Genomic DNA, 12790 nt, shown 5'->3' on the forward strand with positions numbered 1-12790 from the left:
CAAAAACAGCACCAATGAAATACGTAATATCATTAGAGAATAAATAAAATATTAGTTTAATCAGTTTCAATTAGTACTAAATTGGTTTAATACCAGCATTAATGCTTACATAATTTAATATCGGCTCCTGCCACTGTCTCCCGTTGCATTGCTTTTTCAAGCGCCCCCTCGAATAAGCGCCCAGGCAATTTTTCAAAGTTCAATAAGCGCCCAGCACTTTTTAAGCGCCCCTTCGAATAAGCGCCCGCCTGATAAAAGGGGGACGCTTAATCGAAAATTACCTTGAGAAACTGGGCTTATTTGAAAATTTTACTTGTTTATATTGAGAACCCTAGAAAGAATTTGTTACATTTTTTTTTCTATTTTTCAGGGAAAAAAACAAAATTGAAAATTACCGTTTGTACACAATTAGAAAAAATTTATAAGCGCCCACCATTTTTTAAATGCCCCCGTCGATTAAGCGCCCATGCGAACAATCTAAAAATTTAATAAGTGCCCAGGGCGCTTGTTCGGATCATTACGGTATGGTAGCAGAAGCTGCACGGATTTAACAACTGGCCCGTAATTTTAGGGTCTAATTTGATTGGTTACAATTTAATAACCAACTGAGTGTTTACAGGTTGAGAAACTCTTTCTGACTGTCATGGATTTGCGTGTTAATTTGAAATAAAATTTTGTGAGTATGCCAGACCTTCAGTCTACAAATCCATAGCTAGTGTGAAACTGTTTATCTTCCTACCAAAAAAAAAAAAAAATAGGCAAAATTTTAGGTAAAATCTTTAGCTAGCTAGCCATATATAATTATTTATTGCAGGTCCTAGCTATCAACTACAACTTTGTTGGCTATATACTCTAGCCTGATTAAAAATGAGGTCCTGTTTGCGCAAGGTTAATGAAGAATGTCATAGTGCAAACAACCCAGGTAGATATATTCATGCGGTCGGAATGTTCTCCTTCGTTGCTCTTCGATGGGGTACAAAGTGGACTTTTCACGGTCAAACCTTCACAGTAGCAACCTTAAACAGAATTTACAAGCAAAACAGCGTTAAAATGTCCAGAATGGTAAAAATTAAGCAGTGTCTAAAACATATTAAAGATTTGACTAAAAAAAAAGAATTCCTTGAAAAATCCAGTATTTATAAAGGTTTCACCACAAAAACATGACTACGGCATTTGTACACCATTTCATAATGGCTGCTTAACCTGAATACTGGCCCGTGATTGGTTCAATCAGTGTTATGATGCTATTCCACCCGCAAGTAGTGCAAATATCAGGTAGTTATTTACTCAATTGCCATTGCATAGCCAGCCCTTAAAATTAGAATTATAAAAGTGCCGACGTGGGATACATTTCAACTGATTTGCGTCGGCATTGCGTCAGCAATTTTTTTTGTAGTAAAATTTTTCACCATTGTTTTCTTTTTCACCATGTTTACTTTTTTATTTTATTTTTGTGAATTCAGGAAATTATTCCATCCGTCAGTTTCGAATGAAGTTAACCACCCGCTGAATACTGTGTGCATTCCCATGTGGAGACCTGGTTTCTTTTAGGATAAGGAGCTTGAGAAAAATGTATGCCAGTTTTCATATTATGCCAAAGAAAATGTGATATAAAAATCCACCACAAAGGCTTTAAGTTTGTTTTTCAAAAAAATGGTAGTAGAAACAAGGTTATAATACATGAACAGGTTCGATAGAAATATACACGAGCACATGTTCTTAAAAGTCCGTCAAAATAAAAGTTAATTCTTTGTTAATTTTTTTCTTCGTTGATGGTTAAAATGAGTTGTTGTTTATATATAAAAATTTTACAACAAAATTACGTCAGCAATTTTTTTGCCGACGCAACTACGTTATTTTCTCATTTTACGTCGGCAATCACATCGGCAGTGCCGAATGCCGACGCTAATTTTAAGGGCTGTATAGCTAAATAAGCGGAACCCCCTGCAATATATGTAAGAATTCCTACAAAAGTAACCTACGTACGTGACCAACACGTTCTATTTGTATCTGGACAATGGAATTCCTACAAAAGTAACCCAACCCTAATGACGCCATAGTTTTGTGGTTATCACTCTTGTACTTTGTGCAGGAGATCAGGGTTCGATTCCCCTTAGCAGCAATTCAATGTGGGCAAGCAGGTGTTTTTTAGCAGGTTAAAAAACTTAAGTAGAAATATACAGAAAAAACAATTCAGTTTTGCGAAGTGGCCAATACATGCCAACTTTGTATAGGATAGGGTATCTCATTTGCTTTGATTATTTTTACAGATAGTTAGTGCGCCCAGGCCGTATAGAGGGTTTACTCTTCGCACGGCGAAACATATGGAACGCAAAAGATGCATTCTATTGCTTGCTTAAAAATTAACATTTTGAGATAAGTGTAAACATTTTTCTCAAGAATTGATTGGTCTTTTAAGTGAAACTGAAAAGATATATGGTGTGATTATTTTTCACCCATCGTACAACAGTTCATTCGCCATTTTATAAAACACGTGAGATACGGCCATTAAGGTTAATCTTTGTTGCGCATTTATTCTGCAGTAGAAAAGTGGGGGACGTTTTTAATCGTGAACCCCAAACACGATGATCGAGCGTCTACTGGTATAGCGACTCTCTCAATCTTAACTTCCTTTTCTACATGTCCAAAATGGTATTTAATGTTTATTTTTCAGGTCATAACAAGCAAATAGGAAAAAATATGCTTTGTTTTCAAATTAAAAAAAATCTTTATCCGCGTGGTTTAAATAAAACTAATAAATAAAATCTCTTTTTAAGGTACATGTCATGTACATAACATTTATACAGAAAAAAAATTATACCGCATGTGGGTTTCGTTTTTAAAATTGTTTGAATAACAGTTGCAGCATAAAGAAAATAATCCATTAAATTTGGACCTGCTATGGTTTCCAATTGTTTCATCAAATGAAGAAATTATCTACAATTAAATCCATGATAAATTGTCTGTTCCGCCTGTAAGTGCAGTTTTGCAGACTTGCGTCATCCGTGCTCCGTCGGCGTTCACCTCTGCATTAGTTAAGAACCGCATGGCTGGATTTCTTATGTAAGACCTGGTTACCAACGACGAAGGGGCCGGGCAAAAGAGATTTATGTCTACGTAGTTTTTTAACTAAGTCAGGAGTCGTTGAATTAGCTAGGATGGTCAGGTTGGCTATGAATAGGCTTGCTTGTGGATTTAAAGGACCAGGACTATTCAATAATTCTGAGATCTAAAAGTGTTCGACCAAGACGGAAATCTATTGGACGTTTTAACCGACGAAAGTTCAAAACGAGCTACGGACATGTCCGAGCAAACTGGAAATGTTGCGGACGTTTTAATCACACCCCCAAAACAATTTAGGTGTGTGCCAAGGCGCACGCCTCTCCTGAAAAAGAGACTAAATGTAAAGTTTTTTTAGCGAAAAATATGGCGAGCAAAATTGCTCGCGTAGACATTCTGACGCGGGAGGTTATTTGCTCATGGCAAGGCCTGAAATCGATTTTTGACTCTTCCCTTAGGAAATTTCAGAACTAAATACAGCATTTTTAAGCTTGTTTGTTTTTATATCATCATTTCAGATCAAAGTATGGTGGTTGTTAATAAACTTTAGCAACAAATATGATCATTTCAGAACTAAATACGGCAATTTCTAAGTTTTCTCTTTATTTTAGAACAAAATAAAGCAATTTTTAAGCATCATATGATTTTTTTTCGTTATTTTGGTACGAAATACAGATATTTTAAAGCTGTATAGGGTTTTTAAGCTGCATAGGGTTGTTTTCTTGTTATTTCAAAATGGAATCTTCTCTTGTCATTTCAGAATGAAATGCAACAATTTTTAAGCAGCATAGGGTTGATTTCTCATTATTTCAGAACTAAAAACAAGAATTTTTAAGCTGCAGTGGGACTCTTTCTTGTCATTGCAGAATAAAATACAGCTATTATAAAGTTTTGTGCGATGTATTTTCTTTTTTGTAATGTGCAGCTATTTGCGTGTGAAACCTGCAAAACTTGCCTTGTTATGTATGCCTTTTATTTTATATATTTAGGCAGTTCTGTATGTGCGTCAGGAATATTCTTCCTTAAAGATTGATTATGCTTTTGAGGAACCATCTGGAAGTACAGAGTTTCCCAACCAGTGGTGTTTTCACAAAAAGAAAATAAAACACCAAAATCCTAACAAAGACTCAAAAAAGTGTTATTCTTTTATTAGGAAATTTTTTATAACAGGTTCGAAGCTTTTTGAAACAGAATTGCATTGTTTCCCTAATTTACAAACAGGAGGTACAGCTTACTAACAGGTTTTGCTTCACTGACCAGCTTAGAAATGGTCTATCCTGTTTGCAAACTGGCCAGCCAAAGTGTTCAAACTCAAGATGCTGTTTACAACAAGGAAGGAACAGCTACACAGCTTAGAAGAGCTGATTTATATTCCATTCTAAACAATTGTTGTACTAAATGGATGTCTATCGTTTGGAGAACTGGCACATATATAACTATCAATCCTGAAGATTGGACTTAGGCAATGGCTATAGCTATTTGTGGAGGATATAAACTTAAAAATAACAAGATTAGTAACGTGAAAATAACAAGATTAGTTTAAATTTGTGAGTGTATATTTAGCAAGGAGAATTTTGTCTTTTTAGAGAAGTACAAACTACAGCAATCAACACAAAAGATGCATTCTTTTGATTCAGAGCTAGGTAAGGTCTTTTCTACTGGTATCAGTTTATCTATATTTACTTGCCTGTAATTTCTAACAAAAAAATATAAATAAAAAACCCTGGTTTGCTAAAAGATTCTTAGATAGCAGTCAGATGTTGAATCTTATCCATGGATTAATTTGGTGCAAAAAATAACCTGGTGGTTGTATAATAAATCATTGCCATCGTTGTATATGTTCAGCTTGCTGTTTTACAATGAGTGATTTTCATTAAAAAAATAGACTAAGTTGTCAACATCTAGTTTTGCAAATCAAACTATTTGTTTCCTATTTATACACAGACTTTTTTATTTTGATATTTATGATGAACTTTTTTTAAAAGTGATTGTATTGTAAGCATAGCATGAAAAATGACAGTTTGAAATTTGAAGCAGTTGTGTGCTGATTCTTAAATAAAACAAAACGCATAAGAATAAAAATTGGTGAATTTAATTGGGAAACAAACACTTCCTTTATGTTCCTGTATTATCTCAGGCTCCGGTCTGAAGTAGTATGCTGTTGTTTTTTTTGCAATATTGGTAAGAGTTAATGTCAGAACTGTTCTGAAAGAATTTTTCACAGCCTGTTCTATCAATGATATGCTGTAATTAATTTACAATTTTTAGGATGGATCAAGTTCCATTAAGTGAAAATTGGGCAGAAAATAGCTAGGAAAATCAGGATAATATTAGGAATTTTGTTGCTAAATGTCAAGAATGTCGGAAAAATAAGAAAATAATGTTGAGTAACAATCCTCAATTTAACATTTCTTGTATATATACATAAAGTATAAGGGCAAAAGATTCTTTCCTATGTTTATAAATTTAATTTGTTGATATTCTTTTGTACAAACACACTAAAACAAGGTCGTTTTGGACTAGTTGTATATGGGCCATGAAAAAGTCCACTTATAGGCACTAATAAAGTGTAATAAAGATTAATTCTGGATACTTGTAATCATCATCATCATCATCATCATCATTCTCGGCTTAACGTCCATTTTCCATGCTAGCATGGGTTGGACAGGGTTTATTAATGACCCTCTTCCAATCTGATCTAGACTGTGTTAGATCTAAACTCAACTTCCTCTGTATCAAGTCTGTCCTTATAACCTCCTGCCAAGTCTTTCTCGGTCTGCCTCTGGGCTTTGCACCAGGAACTATCATGTCTCTACACTTTCTTACCCAATTATCCTCCTCCATTCTTTCCAAGTGCCTCAGCCAATTCAATCTTCTTATCTGGATAACATCTTTAATTCTACGGAGACTTAGCCTGCTTCTTAGCTCATCTGAACTCTTTTTGTCTCTCAGACTGGCGTTACACATTCACCTAACCATTCTCATATCATTCCTTTCTAAACGGTCAAGATCTTCCTGCTTCACTGCCCATGTCTCACTACCGTACAACATAACACTTCTTACACAGACCTCATACAACCTACCTTTTACCTCAATTGACAGGACTCTGCTAGTCAACAAAGGAAGTAACTCTGAACTTTTTCCAAGCAAAACCTATCCTGCAAGTCACACTTCTTCCAACACCCCCTTTACTGCCCAACATATCACCTAAGTAACAGATGTTCTCAACTATCTCTAACGAGCCACTGTTGTACATCATTAAAGCTGGAAATACTTCATTCTCTAAAATCTCACCTTTGCAACGCTTGCATACAAACTGAATGTCAGCTCTTAACCTTCCACTAATACTACTGCACTTCTTATGTACCCAATGCTTGCAAGTCTGACATAAAATTGAGTTACTACCAACCCCTTTCCTGCAAACTCCACAAGGCCACTTTCCAACTACAAGGTCAAGCTTGGCTGCAATGCTACTAATCATGACTTTAGACTTTGCTGTGTTTACCTTTAGCCCTTTCTCTTCTAGTCCTTTCTTCCACTTCTCAAACTTTACAACTAATTCTTCCATCGACTCTGCTATGAGAACCAAATCATCTGCATACAATAACTCCCATGGACAACCTGTTCTGAACTCCATCGACAGCGCTTCTAAGACTAGAACAAACAACAAAGGACTAAGTACAGAACCCTGATGTACACCAACATTTACACTAAATTCATCACTAAGTGAATCGTTAATCCTGACACGACTTCTAGCATTGCTGTACATAGACTGTACCATCGTAACTAGCCACTCATCCACACCTAATTTTCTCATAGCCCACCAAATAACTTTACGTGGCACTCTATCAAAAGCTTTCTCTAAATCTACAAAGGCAAAATAGAGATTCTTTCTCTTTCCTAAATACTTTTCCTGAGCTGTCTGAGTAAAAATATTGCATCTGTAGTGCCACGCCCTGGAACATTACAACAAAAATTTTAATAAAAAGAATTTTACATTTTAAGTTGTTAATTTTGTTTTTAAAACTAAATATGCAACAATTGTGCCATAAGACCTGTGACGTTAAATTTATACAAGTTAAAAAAGTTAATTCACCATGACTTTTGCTTAATAAATTTAGTTGTGTTGATTGTTTCTGCAAATTAAGTTCAAACACCATTCTGCGTATTTAGAGACTGAAAGTTCTTCCAGAAAAAGACATAACCAAAAGAGAAATGATGATCAATCAAGTGAGCCATCTATTGAGCGAGAAGCCAGAAAAATTAAATCAGCTGTGCGTTCAAGTAGAGACAGGCTGTCTTTAGACGTAATTCAAGGCAACAGTACTTTGGAAGACAATCCTGCTAAAAAAAGTAGAAAGAAGAAGATAGAAAGTGGTTTGTTTTAATTAATTTACTAAATTTAACGTTTTATCATCACATGTTAGATATCTTAAACTTCAATAATACTTTTTTATAGACACAGATAACCAGGAAAACGGTACCTTGGAACGAAGACGTCCCCAACGCAAGGCGAAATCACCTCAAGAACGCCTTCCGCGATCTGTTAGTGAAGAGGTGCTGGCTTTGGAGGGAAAGTTTTATCCTGGTCCTATGGGTTCTGACAACTCTCAAGATGACTCTAGGACAAGACGAATAAAAGCTCGCCAACGTAGAGGTCTGATATCTTTTGTTTTAACTTCAAATTTGAGTATTCATTTTTTTATCTCTATAATAATAACTTTGTCTATCTATTTGTTTGTAACCGTGTTAACCACACACGAAATCTTACTACGAATAAATATAGTTATTTAGACTTCGCTGTGACGGCCAAACTCCCATAAATTTTCCACGGGCTAACGACTAGTTTCTATATTTGTGTTAAGGATACATGAAAGCAATGTCTGGGTTTACGATAACTGATGACTGTGGGTTTTGCATGTGTTAACCATTGTAGTTATGTTGATGTATATATTATAACATTGATGATTTTTGTTATGATTATGCTCAATTTAGAACGATCAGAAACTGATCCGATGACAATGAGTGTTGATCGACCGCCAACTGGTAAACGTCCGCATGGAACAAGAGAACATAGAAAGAAGAAAAAACCAAGGTGAAAATAACAGGAGTTGTATTTGATGAAACGAATTGTGAACAAAGTGAAAATGTCATTTTCCAAATGTCAGAGTAAAAGACAACTCCATTTTTAATATGAAAATCTGTTTTTTTCAGGAGTACTGTATTTGCATCTGGAGATGAGAATAATTATGAAGGTGATGGAGAAGGTGAAGCAAATAATCAGTCTTAATTTCTGCATTAAAAAACTAAACAATATGAATGTATTTGTTATCATACTGCTATTAATCTCAGTACAGATAAAAACTAGTTTTTGACTCAAATTGCGGAAGACCTACTTTGCGCATTACTAACATACTGCCTGGCAGTGAACCGGATTCGATACACAGTACCTAGAACCGGAGCCGATACGCAGTACCTAGAACTGGAGCCGCAGACAAACCCACTACACTACTTGCTGCAATATGTTAGTGATGCACGCAGATAATTTATCCGGATGGTGTATAATATAGGTGATTCTTTATCATGGCACTCATCCGTTTGTTCATTCTCAACAGAGAATGAACAAACGAATCTGCCATGATAAAGAATCACCTATATTATTTTTGACTGGTCGTCCACTGTAGCGTTGGTACTCAAATGCACTGGTTTTAAAAAAAGTTTTTTTTTTAGTTTCCGAAATATTTGAAGTGGATAAAGAGGATATTATTCAACCTTCTGATGTAAACCAAAGTCTAACAAAACTACATTCGGTGCATTCGTTTGGTCACACTGCAGCTTCATCTTTACCAAGTCAACCAACTGATATCTTGTTTATAGAGAAAAAAGGCAAGTGAATTATTTCAGCCAATTGAATATTTTGTTTACATTAGAAACTGATCAATCTAATTCGTGAGATAATGGTGGTAAATAAGTCTTACCCGTAAAGGTACAAGCCGCAAAAATAAAATTCCCGCTGTTTTTTTTCAAAATATGCTGTCTACTGCTCCTTTTTAGGATTGTATGAAATAGATTGTATTTGTTTCAAATGAAAATAAAATAACAGTCTTTTGTTCTTTTTGTCCTAAAAACATTTTAAGACTTAAAATCCTGCCAAAGTATATGTGATAACGTTTTGTCTACGATATCGAAATTTTAGTGAAAAATTGATTCACTTAAAGATACACAATTTTACAATTTTTTTCACATTTTTGCGATTTCAAAAATTTCGCTTATCCGCGGTTTTATATTTTTTAAATGTTAAAAGGGAGAATAATTTGGCTTTTTTTGTTTGTTTTTGTTTTCTAATATTTTGTGCACAAATAAATTTCGTGAAAGTGAACGAAAATTTTAAAGAATGCAAAAATACCTATTCACGAATTATGCCTACATTAAAGGGTAGCAATTCTTTTTGTTTTAAAAAACATAGTAAAAATTCCTAGCTTTGTATAATGTTGCTTAGATTATATTTAGATGGTCAGGGTTTTGTAAGGGAACATAAAAGTCGAATTAAGACGTCACGTGACAACACAGATTATGCTCTGCAACTACTTGATGTGAATAAAAATTATACGACTTTAGATTTCGTTCTTGTGAGTATTAATAATTAAGATCTTAGAAAATAAAAAATAAACACGAGTTTAGAATATGCGCCTGTTTATCGTAGAAAATACATCTGACGTTTCGAAGCTTGGCCATGATAGGTCACGGATTGTTGGCTGGTATGTACTTCATTTATTCTCTCATGTGGAAAGCATGTTTGAGAGTTTTAGCAGAACCGACATTTTTTTGAACTGTAGTTATATATATAAAAAAACCCTTCATTTTCTTCTTATTAGTGACTATATTGTTTTAACTTTTAGGTCTTGCAGTATCTCAGTGTGTTTTTGTGTATGCTCTTATTGGAAAAGGAAATAAAATTTTACTGGAATATTACTACAACTTGGCAATCCCGTATCATTCAGTATACTATTTCTTATTGGCGTTTTCGACAGTATCCATATTAGACAGGTACTTTACTTACCAAGTCGATTTCTTCTCTTCAGGATTGACTGTGCTACACACATTTTAACATATATGTTTCTAGGTGTAGCAGCCAAACTTAACTTCTTGTGGATACAGGATCGCATGTAGTATACCTTGTGCAATTCAAAAGAATCTATTTAAAAGGATGTTTTAAAAAAAATAATCTTCCAATTACCGATTGGTGGTTTGCAAAAAATGTTACTGCGAAAAAACTAAAAAATGAAAATTTTGGTAATTCAAAAACTCGTTTAATTAAAAACTTACTTCCTTCAAAATTATAAAATGAGTATTTACACATTAGTATCAGTCAATCATATTTCCCAAAAATAGTTAAGTGGTATTCTAGTTAAGTGTAAGAGTAACAGGAATCCTCACTGCTGGCTCTTCCTCCCCTTCCAGATACACGTGTGTTAAATTAAGATACATGTTCCACAGTTTTTGTCGTTTAGATACGTCAATGTTAGTTCTGGTTGGAGTCAGTTTTTTCTCAGTTTACTGACGAAACCCTCAAGAGCTCTTGCAGTGATAGGTAGGTGATCTAATGTCGTTGCTACACTGATGTTATCCGGTGAACCAATCCTAAGATTTGTTACATCTGCCACAAAATTTTTCTCCTACGTTTTTCTGCTAGCAGTGTGTTTGTATATCATTCAAATAATGAAATACTCAAATAAGTCACTTTGTTAATTTTTGTTTTAAATTTCTTATTCGTTGTAACTTCTCTAAAAATGAGCGAAATTCCTGCCATTACTTGTAAAATGACGCGATAATCGGGTTTTTAAAAATTTTAAGGAATTCGCTAGAATTAACACTTTTCCATTCAATTTCTTGCAAAATATGAAAATAAAAACATATATAAGAAATATACCATATATAAATATTTATTTTAGCATATTTATTAGCGTTGGTATTTTCAGTGAGTTTGGCACAGTTGGATGACAGAATCAGTTTGTATAAAGATTTGCCAAACTTGTGGTAAGTTAGTTACTGATCATGATTGTACGTGAATAATATGACATACAATGTTACAGTTTTCTGAAACATTTCAATGTTTATCTAACATGGAAATTTGGCATTTGCTATAAGTTTTCTCTGTTGAATTTCCAAGTAAATTCGGATTAAAAATAAGCAAATAAAAGTTTATTTTAAAACGTGACTGAAGAACGAATTCTTAACTGCCATGTGCAAAATATATAAATACACAATAAGAGCAGCTATAGGAGTGGGGAAATATGGACAATTATGGTAACTATATGTTTCCCTACTTTTGAATAAACGACCAGGGGTGGTTAATGAGATGATGTATTAAATTTTTTAATTTTTTTTAATTTTTAATATAGAGACAAGAATGTTTCGGTCTACCCCTTTATGGTTCGAAGATACCAGGATCCTATTGTATTTATCTTCACTTTCGTGCAGTTGCTATAGAAAACTTGGCTGCACGTCACAGATTAGCTGCCACCTCCAAAATGTGGAAATTAAAATAAGGACGTTAGATTGAGCGTTTATGATATGCAATATATCGAATATGTGATGCAATTTCTTTTTCACCCCGTTTTAAGATTGCGAAGTTCAACTGAAAAAAAGTTCATTTCTTCCTTTTAAAAGAAAAAAGAATCGGAAACAGTAATTGTTACATTTGAGTGGAACGCCCTTTACTAATAGACCTTTTCGCGTTTTATTGCTATATTAGTTATTCAGTTCGAAAAAACTCATTTTTTTATTTTTAACAATAAATATTTTAGGAGCGAAAAAGACATGGAGAAATTAAATACTTGGAAAGTGATTAATCTGTTGCGCGTCATTGGTGCAGTGCTAGGATGGATCATGGTTGCCATGGCACCTGTGGATGACCAAACTGCTGGTATGAGTCTACCATTTTATTAGCAGTGTATATTTAGAAACTCTAAGTCTCTAAATTTTTTCATTAATAATTGTCAATTTACCACCCATTTTCATCTATTTCATTTAGTTACCATTCAAAGATTTATTGATCGAGAAAACGCGGAAGGGAGTGTGCGTTACGAGATGAACAGCTTGAAGTCGAAGTCAACGTCTATACACACCTGGGATAGAATCAATCCTTGATGTCATTTTTAATATACTTTTATAAATTTTATTTAACCTGTATTATATATATTTATGTTCATACTTTGTTTTTAATTTTTTAAATTGTGTTTTATTTCCTTCCATCTTTTTAATGTTGTTATCGATATTACGAGAAGCTTTTGGATGTTTGCGCGTAATCGCTGTTTCGTCAATTTTTTATTTTTTTTCAGTAACGGAAAAAAATAGCTGGCTCGATTGTCAATTTTAGATCTGCTCAGGAATCTCTTTCGAAGTAACAAAAAAAAATGTTCCTGGCTCAAAGATTCTAGGCCTTTTATAACAGTTTGGCTTACAAATGGGCTCAGGATCTACAAGAGCCTGGGGACCAGGTTGCGTCGACCCCATTTTTTTGTTGCTTTTTTATATGCAAGAGAACGTGTTCTGTTGTGGCACTGGGTGTTAGCAGGGCTTCCACACATCAAAACCCCTAATTTTGATGCTTATCAAATCTTCTCCAATAAAAGAATTTTTGACAATTTTTTCCTCAAATTTCCTCAAACTTGTTCTTCACTCGTTGCGTTACCTCTCCTCAAATCTTAATTTCTTTAGAAAATATGAG

The 12790-nt window shown here is 34.2% G+C and overlaps 1 protein-coding gene across 1 annotated transcript; it reads left to right on the forward strand.

Moving 5' to 3' along the window:
• The first annotated feature begins 3888 nt into the window (after positions 1 to 3888).
• Positions 3889 to 12308, forward strand: LOC130662339 (transmembrane protein 237B-like). Its single transcript, XM_057461178.1, has 13 exons — positions 3889 to 4703; positions 7234 to 7437; positions 7520 to 7717; positions 8056 to 8155; positions 8275 to 8327; positions 8791 to 8946; positions 9571 to 9689; positions 9764 to 9818; positions 9960 to 10107; positions 10572 to 10651; positions 11013 to 11097; positions 11868 to 11986; positions 12095 to 12308. Exons 1-13 carry the CDS (start codon positions 4679 to 4681, stop codon positions 12208 to 12210), a joined length of 1458 nt encoding a protein of 485 aa, XP_057317161.1. The 5' UTR covers positions 3889 to 4678; the 3' UTR covers positions 12211 to 12308.
• Positions 12309 to 12790: the final 482 nt, after the last annotated feature.

The sequence above is a fragment of the Hydractinia symbiolongicarpus genome, chromosome 10 (assembly GCF_029227915.1).
Source record: "Hydractinia symbiolongicarpus strain clone_291-10 chromosome 10, HSymV2.1, whole genome shotgun sequence".
Classification (NCBI taxonomy): Eukaryota; Metazoa; Cnidaria; class Hydrozoa; order Anthoathecata; family Hydractiniidae; genus Hydractinia; species Hydractinia symbiolongicarpus.

Excerpts from the sequence above, each read along its gene's own strand:
- LOC130662339 (XM_057461178.1), top strand. The coding sequence starts at position 4,679 with ATGCATTCTTTTGATTCAGAGCTAG. Across the intron at positions 9,819-9,959 it reads AGGTCACGGATTGTTGGCTG|GTCTTGCAGTATCTCAGTGT; the intron begins GTATGTACTTCA and ends TTTAACTTTTAG. Across the intron at positions 10,108-10,571 it reads ACAGTATCCATATTAGACAG|ATACGTCAATGTTAGTTCTG; the intron begins GTACTTTACTTA and ends TTTGTCGTTTAG.